Here is a 13,563-nt window from a genome sequence, read left to right as displayed (position 1 = left end):
TTCCGTAGCACTTCCACACACCAGCCCCAAATACTAACGACTGCTGACGAATACGTCTGTGTGTGTGGACAAGTATTAAAAACAAACTGGGGGCGCCTGGGTGGCTCAGTGGGTTAAAGCCTCTGCCTTCAGCTCAGGTCATGATCTCAGGGTCCTGGGATCGAGCCCTGCATCGGGCTCTCTGCTCAGCAGGGAGCCTGCTTCCACCCCCCCTTCTCTATGCCTACTTGTGATCTCTCTCTCTGTCAAATGAATAAATAAAATCTTTAAAAAATAAATAAATAAATAAATAATAAAAACGAACTGGGACAATGTCATACCAAATTGCAGACTGCTTCTGGGAAATGGGAACAGGACTGGTGGCAGGAGGGGACTGTACTGTTATCTCGAATATTCCTCCTTATTATCAAAGCTCTGTTTCCTCAGTATTCTGACAGAGTTGTTACTTCCAGGTGGTGGCAATGTGGGTGTTTGCTACGATACTCTTTGTCCTTTTTGGTAGTTTGCAATGCCTTCCTCGTCCTGCCAACAACATACAGGAAGCTTTTGGAAGACACCGTGTCCCCTCAGCACTTGGGAACACAATCTGGCGTATGTTTCCCCACAGCTGACACGCTAGATGTCTAGTTTTCACTTTCTCATCTTGTCACCTCATCTAAGCTCTTCACCCCTCAGAGCAGGATCTGTGTTTTCCCTACACTAGTGGGGTGCTGTGGATCAGCTGGGCTGAAAAGAGCACTTAAAAGCTGAGATCACTATGATGCTTATTTTCTCAAGTTTTCCAAAGAAAACTCAGTAAATGATGCACAACTTTAAATATTAAGGCAGACCTACTTTGTCAGGCTCTTTATTTAATGGACGACTGTTCGAGCTGCCAGGATCACGCTAAGCCCACGGGGGTCTTACTTTACCTGTAATGTGTCCGTTGTGCTCCTTGAGTTCATGAGCTTTCACCCACTGGCTCCCATTCTTCTTATAGATGTGGACTTCATGATTGTTGGGGCTAAGAGCAATCTCTGGAGGAAAAAAGTCAATAGTTATCACCTGAACTTGAAATTGTCACCAAAAAAGAGAGATGTTACAGTTGGCTTTTTTTTTTATTTTTATTTTTTTAAAGATTTTTTTTTTATTTATCCATTTGACAGAGAGAAATCACAAGTAGATGGAGAGGCAGGCAGAGAGAGAGAAAGAGGGAAGCAGGCTCCCTGCTGATCAGAGAGCCTGATGCGGGACTCGATCCCAGGACCCTGAGATCATGACCTGAGCCGAAGGCAGCGGCCCAACCCACTGAGCCACCCAGGCGCCCCCCCCCCCTTTTTTTTTTAAAGGAGTTTATTTATTTGTCAGAGAAAGAGCGAGCCAGCAAGCATGCACACAAGCAGGGGGAATGGCAGACAGAGGGAGAAGCAGGCTCCCTGCTGAAAAAGGAGCCCTGTGCTGGACCTGATCCCAGGACCCTGGGATCATGACCTGAGCTGAAGGCAGAGGCTTAACCATCTCAGCACTCAGGCACCCAAAATACTGATTTCTTAAAATTAAAATTAGGATCTATGATTCAGACTTTAGATCATTTACTAGTTTCCCCCTTCTATTATCTTACTTTCCCTTTCCGCCCTTAGGAAGGTTACATCTGTTTTACAGATGAAACTGTGGAACCAGATAAATATCGAGCTCTAAAATCCTAAGACTTTAAGTACTTTCTCAAAACCAGTTACATATATTTCTCTAAAATTCTAAGATGCTTCAAAAGCCAAATCCAAATCTAAAGTTGAAAAATGCTATAAATTTCAAATTATAATAATAAAAATAGGCCTTAATATATTAAGTTTATCAAGTAGCCTAAATGAAAACAATGATAACTTTCTATTAAAAATAACCGGAAATAGGGGCGCCTGGGTGGCTCAGTGGGTTAAGCTGCTGCCTTCGGCTCAGGTCACGATCTCAGGTCCTGGGATGGAGCCCCACATCGGGCTCTCTGCTCTGCAGGGAGTCTGCTTCCTCCTCTCTGCCTGCCTCTCTGCCTACTTGTGATCTCTGTCTGTCAAATAAATAAATAAAATCTTTAAAAAAAAAAAAATAAAAATAACTGGAAATACTCCAAAAACCCATTTTTACATGGGAAAGTAGAGACAGAGGACACATGAAACTCGGCTATGAAACTGAGATGATCACAAAATAGAAGCTCTAGAGTCACCATCCTGTCACATTACAGATTAGATTGAAAGCAATCTCTATCAAAATCTCAGCTGGCTCCCTTGCAGAAATTAGTAAAATGACCCTTAAATTCATACGGAAATGGAAGGGACCTAGAAGAGCCGGAAGAATCTTGGGAAAGAAGTGCAAAGTTGGAACTCACACTTTTCAATTTCAAAACTTACTACATAAAGCTACAGTAACCAAGACAGTGTGGTCCTGACATTAGGACAGACATAAAGATCAATGAAACACAGCTGAGAGTCCAATAAGCCTTTACATTTACAGTCAACTGATTACTGACAAGAGTACCAGGACAGTTCGCTAAGGAGAGAATAGTCTTCAACAAATGCTGTCAGAACAACTGGAGAGCCACATGCAAAAGAATGAAGCTGGGCCCCCTATCTCACACCTTAGACAAAAATTAATTCAAAATGGATGCAAAATGTATATACAAGGCTAAAACTGTAAGTCTCTTAAAAGAAAACATAGGTATACATCTTTGTGACCTTGAATTAAATGGTTTCTTAGATACAACAGCAAATGCACAGCAACAAAAGAAAAAATAAACTGGACTTTTTCAAAACTAAAAACTTTTCTGCTTCACAGGACATGATCAAGAAAGTGAAAAGACCCCCCCGCCCAAAAAGGTGAAAAGACAACCCACAGAATGGGAAATTTGTAAATTATATATTGTGTAAGGGACTTGTATCAAGTATACAAAAGAACTCTTACCACTCAACAATGAACAGACAACCCAATTTTTAAAAAAGGCAAAGGATCTAAATAGACATTTTCCCAAAGAAGATATATAGCCAATAAACATGTGAAAAGATGCTCAACATCATTAGTCATCAACAGGGAAATGCAAATCAAAACTGCATAGAGATACTACTTTATATCTACTAGAATATAGTGGGTACATAGCTGTAATATAAAAGGCCAACAATAACAAGTATTGACAAGGACACAGACAAATGGGAACCTTCATATACCACTACTGATAACGTAAAATGGCACAGCCATTTTGGGAAAGCAGACTGGCAGCTCCCTAAAATGATCCACAGAGTTACTATATGACCCAGGAATTCAACTCCTAGGTGTAAACTCAGGAAATTGAAAACATAAGTTCACATAAAAACTGGTACACAGGGGCGTCTGGGTGGCTCAGTGTGTTAAAGCCTCTGCCTTCGGCTCTGGTCGTGATCTCAGGGTCCTGGGATCGAGCCTCCCATCAGGTTCTCTGCTCAGCGGGGAGCCTGCTTCCTCTTCTCTCTCTGCCTGCCTCTCTGCCTACTTGTGATCTCTGTCTGTCAAATGAATAAATAAAATCTTAACAAAACAAAAACCAAAAAACCCAACTGGTACATGGAATGTTCACAGCAGCATTATTCATAATAGCCAAAAAGTGGTAACAACCCAAATATCCACCAACTGATGAATAAACTTATGGTATATCTAGGGGCTGCCTGGGTGGCTAAGTACACTGAACATCCAGCTCTTGATTTCAGCTCAGGTCATGATCTCGGGGGTTGTGAGATTGAGCCCTGCATCGAGCTCCACACTCAGCAGGGTGTCGGGTTGAAGATTCTCTCCCTCTGCGCTTCCCCCAACTTGCATATGTGCATGCGCTCTCTCCAGAATAGACAATTTTTTTTTTTCAAAGATTTTATTTATTTATTTGTCATAGAGAGAGAAGCGAGAGCAAGCACAGGCAGACAGAGTGGCAGGCAGAGGCAGAGGGAGAAGCAGGGTCCCCGCCAAGCAAGGAGCCCGATGTGGGACTCGATCCCAGGACGCTGGGATCATGACCTGAGCCGAAGGCAGCCGCTTAACCAACTGAGCCACCCAGGCGTCCCAGAATAGACAATTTTTAAAAATATTTTATTTATTTATTTGACAGACAGAGATCACAAGTAGGTAGAGAGGCAGGCAGAGAGAGAGAGGAGGAAGCAGACTCCCTGCTGAGCAATGAGCCCGATGTGGGGCTCGATCCCAGGACCTTGGGGTCATGACCTGAGTCGAAGGCAAAGGTTTTAATCCACTAAGTCACCCAGGGACCCCTAGAATAGACAAATCTAAAAAAAGAAAAGAAAAGAAAAGAAAAGAGAAGAAAATATGATATGTCTATAGAGTATTATTCAGCCATAAAAGGTAATGTACACATGGTACAATATGGATAAACCTTGAAAACAGAATGGTCAGCGAGAGAAGTTAGATGCAAAAAGCCACATATGACACCACCTGCACAGAATGTCCAGAATATGCAAATCCATGCAGAGAGAATGGATGAGTAGCTGCTTAAGGCTGGAAGTTTTGAGCAAAACTGGGAATAACTGCTAATGGGTGCAGAGTTTCTTTTTGGAGTGACAGAAAATATTCTGAAACTAGATGGTGGTATTACTACATAAATGTGAATATACTACTAAAAACTGCTGACATATCTTTTAAAAGGGTGAATTTTATGTGAATTTTATCTCAATAAAGTTTATTTTTCTTTTTCCAAGAATAGTTCATTTATTTGAGCGAGAAAAAGTGAGGGACAGAGCATAAGTGGAGGGAGAGTGGCAAAGGAAGAAGGATTAGCAGACTCTCTGCTGCGTTAGAAGCCCGATTCGGGGCTCCATCCTAGGACCCTGAGATCATAACTGGAGCCAAAGGTAGATGCTTAACCGACTGAGCCACCCAGGTACCCCAATAAAGCTTTATTTTAAAGAAGACAGAGAATATAATTAAAAAAAAATTTTTTTTTAAAATATTTTATTTACTTATTTGACAGAGATCACAAGTAGGCAGAGAGGCAGGCAGAGAGAGGGAGGGGGAAGCAGGTTCCCCACCGAGCAGAGAGCCCGATATGGGGCTCGATCCCAGGACCCTGGGATCATGACCCGAGCTGAAGGCAGAGGCTTTAACCCACTGAGCCACCCAGGCACCCCTATAATTTAATTTTTAAAGTAACTCATGGGCACACTACTATGCTTCTGTATCTGTTTTAAGGGTTTTCTTTTGGCCTCCTTCTTCCATATTCTGCAATTTTGCTTGTTGTACTATGCTCACTTCTTTTTTATAAGATTTTATTTATTTGACACAGAGAGCGAGAGAAAGAGCATGCGGATGCACACACACAAGTAGGGGAAGCAGCAGGCAGAGGGAGAGAGAGAAGCAGGCACCCCACTGAGCAGGGAGCCCAATGAGGGGCTCAATCCCAGGACCCTGGGATCATGATATGAGCCAAAGGCAGCCGCTTAATGACTGAGCCAACCAGGCACCTCCTGTGTCTACTTCTAAGGTCTTTTCCATTCTTTTCTAGTTGATTGGAGCTAGAAAACTAGAAACTCAAGCTTATTACAAATAATACAGTAAATACTAGCTAATACTGCTCTTAACACATCAGGGGTAAACTATACATCTCTGTAATGGCTTAGTTCTAGGTCTTAGTATTCTGACTAAATACTGGAAGACTGTCACATTACTACATAACCATTCCAGACCCTGGGCTCTTTTTTTTTCCTTTTTTCTTCTTTTTTTCAAAGATTTTACTTACTTATTTGATAGACAGAGATCACAAGTAGGCAGAGAGGCAGGCAGAGAGAAAGGGGGGAAGCAGGCTCCCTGCTGACCAGAGAGCCCGATGCGGGACTCGATCCCAGGACCCTGAGATCATGACCTGAGCCGAAGGCAGAGGCTTAACCTACTGAGCCACCCAGGTGCCCCAGACCCTGGGCTCTTATGCCAATGAAAGATACCTCTGATATAAACCTGTGCTGTAGACAAAGATATGGACACAGAGCCAGAAGGCTTAGACGCTAGCAATGGCTCTGACACTAACCATTAGAAAGTCTTTCCACTGGTAACTCTAGGCCTTGGTTTCTCTTATCTATAAACCAAACAACTGAACCTAGTTCCCTACCGAATCTATGGCCATGCCCTTTTCACATGTGACACAAATATGTGGTCCCTAAAAAAGTGCTTACACATAAAGATATAAAGGAGTAAAAGTAATAGCATACTTACGGGTACGATCCCTGTTCCAGGCATGACAGGTGATTGGCTCTAGTAAAAACTGATGTAGGGACATTATTCTTAGTGTTTTCAAAGGATAGAAAGCTGTAATAAGCAACAGAAAAAAACATTTAAAAGGCAGGCAACACATATTTAAGTTATCTGGGGATCCCACAATGTTTGGGGATGAATAAAACATTACTGTCCCATTAAAAATATCAACCTCCATGTCAATACTACATCATTTAAATACAACAAGCACTGTAACCACCAATGTACCAATGTATAGTTTACTCTGTCAAGGGTCATCAAGGGATTCTAAAACCATGAGTTAAAGACTACTGGGGTATAGAATAGTCACACAGTCTCAAATTATCACCCCACAGATTATTTACTAATTTCAAAGAGAGAAAAATGAGCCTTAACAACAACAACAAAAAAATCTGGCAGTCACCATCTTACCAAGGGATCAAACTTATTATTGAAAAGACTGGAACAATCTAATCTGATGGGCTTCCCGATGGGAAGTACACACATCATCACTTAAAAAGAGTGACTACTTAATTTATCATCCAGACCAGAAAATGTTTAAGAAAGCAGAAAGGGGCATTATTATGTTGTGATAAGAGATCACAGGACTATCCTGGAGAAACCTGGTAATACTGCCAACCCACCTACCAAGTATTTCTGCCACACATATTTGATTTAAATCCAGTCAAGACCCAGACCTACTTCCCAGTTTTAAGGAAATAAAGGGGAGTGGAATGAGTCAAATAACACAATGCGGGAGTAAAAAGTTCAAACCAGAATATATATATGCTATCCTAGAAAACAACTGGCCTGGACTATTATTCATAAAAGGCAATGGGTGTGAAGCAGACTGTTCTAGATTAAAAGAGCTATGAAAATCAATTCGAAAAATGATACTTGATTGTAATCTATTTTAACAACAGCCATAGAAGACATATTTGGTACAATAAGGAAAATATGAATTTGTACTACATATTACATAACAATATGGAGTTATTTCCAATGTCTTAACTCGATCCCAGGACCCTGGGATCATGACCTGAGCCAAAGGCAGAGGCTTTAACCTACTGAGCCAACCACGCGCCCCTCTTAGAATACTTTAAATACAGGGACGCCTGGGTGGCTCAGTGGGTGAAGCCGCTGCCTTCAGCTCAGGTCATGATCCCAGAGTCCTGGGATCGAGTTCCGCATCCGGCTCCTTGCTCAGCAGGGAGCCTGTCTCTTTCTCCATCTCTGCCTGCTTGCATGCGTTCTTTCTTTCTGATAAATAAATAAAATATTAAAAAAAAAGAATACTTTAAATACAATATTTTAAATACAACTTTAAATACACAACACTCTGAAGTTTCAATACATTTCAGTACAAGTCTTTAACCTAGAGTGGATAGTGAAATGTAAGAAAGGAATCTGGATGTAAATGGGAAATGAATGGAAAGGACAGCAGAAGGTTATGAAGTGAACAAAGTTCAGCAGACAAAACAGAAATCAATCTCAGTGGAAGACAGAAGAAATGTCTCTGTTAATTGTTGTAAAGGAATCCAAAGGTCAAAAAGAAATAAAGTGCACCCTTAAATAAAATATATGATATCTTGAACTGGCAGAGAAATGTCAGTGTTTCATAGTCTACTCTAAAGTGAAGATATTTAGGTCACTGGTTCTTTACTCTTACATGTTCTAGAAAGCAAACTGCAACTCACAAGTAAAGAAAACCAGCCTCTAACTGGAAATTAAAAGAAAAAAAAAAGTTTTAAACAAATTCAAACGAGGCTGCTTAATGTGTTTTTACTTAAAAACAAACTTCCAGATGCTCACTGCATGATTCTCTCTTTACAGCTGATATCAGATACTCACCCTTCACAACAGGTTTTACTCACAGTTACTCAAAATAACGTACCATGTCACAAATATCTTCTTAATTAAAAGCAATTTAGTTCAAAAGCTGTATTTTAAAGGCCCATTTGTTAATTAAAACAAAACTGACCTACAAATAATTCAATGTGACTACACGCAATAAAAGCACGTTATTTCATGTATAGTTAAAAAAGGAACAGTTGCAAAGACGTTCTCATTCTTTAACCAGCTTTTCTTTAAAGACTTATTTTTAAGTAATCTCTACACCCATAGTGAAGCTTGAATTTACAATCCTGAGATCAAGAATTGCATGCTCCACTGGCTGAGCCGGCCAAGCATCCCTCAACTCAGTTTAAGCAAAGTAGCAAAGCTTTCAAAAGAGATAAACATTTTCATAATGGCATAATTACTTTCTAAAATTGCATTTCTAAGTTTATTCTATCATTCAAGTTCCATATGTGCAGACACACTCAGACCTGTACTTCATTTATAATCATGTAGATATTTAAAGTCTGTAGAGTACGACAACGCTCGTTTGTCAAATTAATAAGGCACCCAGTAAACAGAGTCTGTATTCCTCAAACTCAGTGAGTGCAGGAGAGTAATAGCATGAATTCTGTCCCAAGAAAAAGATGCTTTCTGTCATAGCATGATAATTCTAATTCCAAACTCTAATATTTAAGTGACACCTGAAAACTTTTGTCTTAATGAGAGCAGGTAAGAGAGAAAGGGACAATAAAGGCAGTGACATGAAATTTGACCAGCTTCTATTGTTAAGGTCTTATTGTAGAGCACTGAGAGAAAAAACGACTTACAATGATTTATAGTATGATTCCAGGCACTCGCCGTACAACCCAACTCCTTTTTTGATCTATCACTTTGAGTACAGTCATTCTGATGTTTGGTTGCCATGGACTCTGGAGCTAAGGGGAACTGAGTTTGAATCTTGGATTGATCACACACTGGCTATGAAACCCAGCGCAGGTCACTCAACATCTCTGAATCTCATTTTTTAAAAAAATATGCAAAGTGGCCATGTCACTGACATCCCAAGGCTGTAGGTATGAGGATTAAATGAGATAACACGTGAAAATGTGTAGTACAAAGCGTGGCTCAGAAGTGATGCTGAGTTAGCTCCCTTTCGTCCTTTGACCCAAGGCTTTTAAACCCATCTCTAGAAGTACACACTGGTTATTATCCTCCGAACCTGGAAATGTATGCATACATTTTGAATTCTTGGCCCTGAAGCCTGAAAGTATTTGTACAGTGAAGATTTAAGTTCCTTGTTTAGGATCAGTTTCCAACACTGTGATTCATCCAGTTTCTAATTGCTCTCATTACCCAACCCAGCAATCCCAGGTACTCCAACAAGGTCACCACACCCTCCACAGCATTCTGAGACAAGGTTTCGATGCCAGGCACCAGCCTCACTGGCAGATCACTTTAAACTTCATTACGCAGAATTTGTTTCAGCATAGGATTAGTTAACTAGATCAAAATACAGCACTCTTCTTCCAAGCAAGTGCTTTATTTTTCCAAGATAATCCCCTCCTTTAACTGTGGTAAGTAGATGCATTAACCTTGGAAGGTTTCCGAATCCTATGGTAGGAAGCAGCCAGTTACACCCACTCCCTAACAGGGTAAAAACACCCTCCAGACTGATACCCTCTCTTTTTTCCTTAGATACCTGAAAAACCCAGGACCTACCTGAAACCAAAAGGTGAGATTAAATTGATTTAAGGGCGCCTGGGTGGCTCAGGTCATGATCCCAGAGTCCTGGGATTGAGGCCCACATCGGGCTCTCTGTTCAGCAGGGAGCTTGCTTCCCCCTCTCTCTCTCTGCCTGCCTCTCTGCCTACCTGTGATCTCTATCAAATAAATAAAATCTTTTAAAAAATTGATTTAAAAACGGAAAGAGCTGAACTAGTTTAACTTCAGTAATTCAGCCAATGAGTTGAAGTAGATAAAAGTAGGTTAACATTTCCTTCAAGTTCCAAAGCTGCCGTATGAGAACAGATGGCTTTCTAATCAAAGATTCTAAGCTACAATTTATTAAGTGTCTACCATGTTCCCAGCAGTGTAGTTAAGTACAGGGGTAGGGCCAGACACAGAAATACATCTGACACTTTCCTGGTCCTCCTGTCTGGGCGGAGGTGGGGTGGGGGGGAGGTTAGGAAAGGAAGAGAAGATACATATGCACAGAATCCTCAGAACAGTAGAATAGCTAGTATTTATTAAGCACCTACTCTGGGCCAGGTACTATTCTAGGCAATTAATGCAAATAAGCTCACTTGATTTAAAAAAAAAAAAAAAAAAGCCCTAAGAACCTTCCTACTGCAGACTAGAGAACAGGGACTCAAAGCAGCAATATTCCCAAAGAAGTGGTGGTGCCGGGACTGGAATCGGGGCTGTCCTACTGGAGGGGCTGGAACGTGAAAGGGGGTACATAAAAGGCCCCACGGAGCGAGCAGGGGCGGGTTTGTGCGATACTGACTTAAGAGAAGGCGGCACTCGAGCGGAGGAAGCTTAAAGAACTCTGGGGAGGGTCTTTCGAATTCAGGAGCGCGCCCCACCCCCCGCTCCCAGCAAGAGCTCAAAGACTGAGGGCTCCCCTAGACAGGACCGGGACCGTCCAGGGTCGCCCACCGCGCAGTACCTACTCTACATGCTAAAGAAAGGAACATTCGTCGCGACGCTCGACGAGGGGGAAGGTCATCTCATTTACTACAATTTTACAGATTGTGATAAACGCCCATCATAGAGGAGCAAAGAGGGCTAAGAAACGCAGGTGAAGGAGCCGCTAATTCTGGCACCGAAGCAGGCTCGGAGCTGGAAAATCTGGAGAGAAGCGATCTGTGTGTGTGGGAACCCCAGGGGCTCAGCTGGCCCCACGGAGAATGGGGATCCCCCGCCCCCACCGGAGGCCGGGCCAGGAGACCCGGCCCGCCCCTGAGCCCAGCGGCCTAAGCCCCCGTCTCACCGCCCCCGCGGGTTCAACTCCGCTGCGAGGCCGGGCCAGTGGCGGCCGACAGGGCCAGGAGCTCGCCCTGCTGTCCCTTACCTGGGATCGGGACAGTGCGGACCGGCTCGGAGCGGAGAATTCGCGGACTCTGGTCAGTCGACGCGAACAGGCTCCGGCGGGCGCGGGCGGAGGACCGAGGCCCAGAGGGAGCGGCTAACAGAGCCCGGAAATGGCCACGGCGCCTGCGCGGAGCGGCCGCGCGGCTCTCTGCGCACGCGCTTAGCTTGGGCGCGCGGCCGGAGTCCCGCACGGGTGCGGTGAGGGGAGGGTCCGACGTTCTGAGCGCCCCCTTGCAAAGGGGTGTCGCACACCGGCTCGAAGGTGGTGGCGAACAGCGTGGATGGCTTTTTCTTTTCCTCAGAAAGTTTTCTCAGCCTGGCGGACGGAGGTGTGGAGTCTTGGCGCTTTCCACAAGTGCTTTTTGTCAGGAAACGAATTAGAACTGAGGCCTTTTCGAGCCACAGGGACCCGACGAACGACTACATTTTTCTCCCTTCAGGGAGAAGTTTCCCTCTTCAAAGCCAGTTTCCTTCTGTGGAAAGCCTCTGAGATCCTCCCCGGGGAACCTTCTCGACTTCTCTTCGGTCGGAATCGCCTGTTCCCTGCTCCCAAAATGGCGCCATAGGGCAAAGGAGTTGGGGGAATTCATCGCCCCCTCCCAGCCCCACAGACCCGTGGAGACAGTGCTTGCTGTACAGTTGAGGCTTCTGAACCCCGCTTCCTGCTGGACTTGGCGCCCCTGAACCCACAGAAATCCCGGAGCAGCACACCTTTCGTTTGAGGCCACTGCAGGTCACCAACAGAGTGGCTCTGGTGGCTTTCAAGCTTGACCCCAGTGCTTGCTCAGAAGGTGATGGTCACAAAAGTGAAGTCACATTCCTCATTTCAGAGCCACGCTCTGTTCTGTAGGGTTAGTTAACCCAGCTGCCCAAGGAGCACGAAAGTAAACTTGGTTTTATTTTGTCCCACGGCCACCAAGTCTTTGGACCTAGGGAGGTGGAGAACAGATCGAGAGAGCAGAAAGACCATTTTAAATTAATTACCTCCCTCCCAGGGACAGTATCTTGGCTCAGGAAGGACAGCACAAATGGCAACAGAGATTCCTCACGTGTCTGCAGGTTACATGAACTAATCCAGAAGTATGTAGAGTTGGTTATCTGGAGTCAAAATACCAACTATTTTATTTAGATCCCAGTTCTTCACAAAAGACAGTTCCTTCTTTGAAGGAGTTTATAATTAGGGTAGATGAGAATAACACACAGATCTATAGACGTTGATGAAGGTGTTGCTACAAGTTGGTGCCAGGACTGGCCTCCTGATACATGGTCCAGAGCATTTCCATTACCTCATGCCCTGGTTATAAGAGCCACTGGAGTTACAAGGAGGGTGAGTTATTTTTAGTGTTTGGTTTTTTTTTACATGCCTAATGACACTCCTCTGGTATCCCAAATGAGGATTCTCTTTTAAAAAAAATTAGTTCCAGGGAAGGTGGTACTTAGAAATGGGAAATTGGGAAGAAGTGAAGGGTTGTATACAGTCATGAAATGATTTTGTTTGCCTTATTGATTCAGTGGAATAGGAACAGGATTGAATTGGAATTTGGTCAAACTTCAAGTCATCAGGTATTTAATGAGTACTCACCAAATGCCAAGATTTGTGTTAAGCATTTCAAGAAATGTACACACAAGTTGGGTAAGAGCTTTCTGTCCTCAAGGAGCCCAGAAGCTAGGGTAATATTAGTTCACACATAATTTTAAGTACAAGGAAATACACGATGCCTTAAACCTGGAAGATCCTACTTAATATTTGTTGAATGAAACTGTGAATGAATGAAGTAAACAGTCTGGGGTTTCAAAGAACACAGAAGTTACTACCAGTTATGAGTGGAAGAAAGGGCTTACATAGATACGTCAGGAAAGTACCCAATCATAGGTCAGAAAGATTACATGTTTGCAAAAGCCTAAAGATTCCATCTGCTCAGGAGGGCCTTGACTTAGTATCTGGAATGTGGTTTGGGGGATAAGAAGGTTGATTCTCTCTGGAGCCCCACCTGGACAATGAACACTTACTGCCAGTCTGCCTCCATTAAAAAAAAATTAAAAAGTTTTTTATTTATTGATTTGATAGGGAGCACAATGAGGGGGAACAGCAGGGAGAGGGACAAGCCAATTCCCTGCCGGGCAGGGAGCCCGATGCGGAGCTTGATCCCAGCACCGTGGGATGCTGACTTCAGCTGAAAGCAGATGCTTAACCGACTGAGCCACCCAGGTGCCCCACTTTACAGTAATCTCTATACCCAATGTGGGGCTTAAACTCATGACCCCTGAGATCAAGAGTCCCATGCTCTACCAACTGAGCCAACCAGATTCATGTCTGCCTCCATTTTGTACCTTACATGGGTTAATGCTTACCACCTACTCACCACAGAGACTGTTGGAAATATTTATTGAATTAATGCCTATAAA

The 13,563-nt window shown here is 43.3% G+C and overlaps 2 protein-coding genes across 2 annotated transcripts in view; one reads left to right on the top strand and one right to left on the bottom strand.

The window, feature by feature from the left end:
• Window positions 1–11,278, bottom strand: part of ARPC1A (actin related protein 2/3 complex subunit 1A) — a 30,703-nt gene extending 19,425 nt beyond the window's left edge. Inside the window, exons 1-3 of the mRNA XM_032328475.1 lie at window positions 11,138–11,278; window positions 6,208–6,300; window positions 912–1,016 (exon numbers count right to left, since the gene is read on the bottom strand). Of these exons, the coding sequence (XP_032184366.1) occupies window positions 912–1,016; window positions 6,208–6,271 (169 nt within the window). The 5' untranslated portion in view covers window positions 6,272–6,300; window positions 11,138–11,278. The remainder of the gene's footprint in view (window positions 1–911; window positions 1,017–6,207; window positions 6,301–11,137) is intronic.
• Window positions 11,269–13,563, top strand: part of KPNA7 (karyopherin subunit alpha 7) — a 118,372-nt gene continuing 116,077 nt past the window's right edge. Inside the window, exon 1 of the mRNA XM_032328487.1 lies at window positions 11,269–12,484. Within this exon, the coding sequence (XP_032184378.1) occupies window positions 12,421–12,484 (64 nt within the window). The 5' untranslated portion in view covers window positions 11,269–12,420. The remainder of the gene's footprint in view (window positions 12,485–13,563) is intronic.

This window comes from Mustela erminea, chromosome 20 (assembly GCF_009829155.1).
Source record: "Mustela erminea isolate mMusErm1 chromosome 20, mMusErm1.Pri, whole genome shotgun sequence".
Taxonomy (NCBI): Eukaryota; Metazoa; Chordata; class Mammalia; order Carnivora; family Mustelidae; genus Mustela; species Mustela erminea.
Note: the sequence above shows the minus strand (reverse complement) of the source record. Positions and strands in the feature narration are given on the sequence as shown.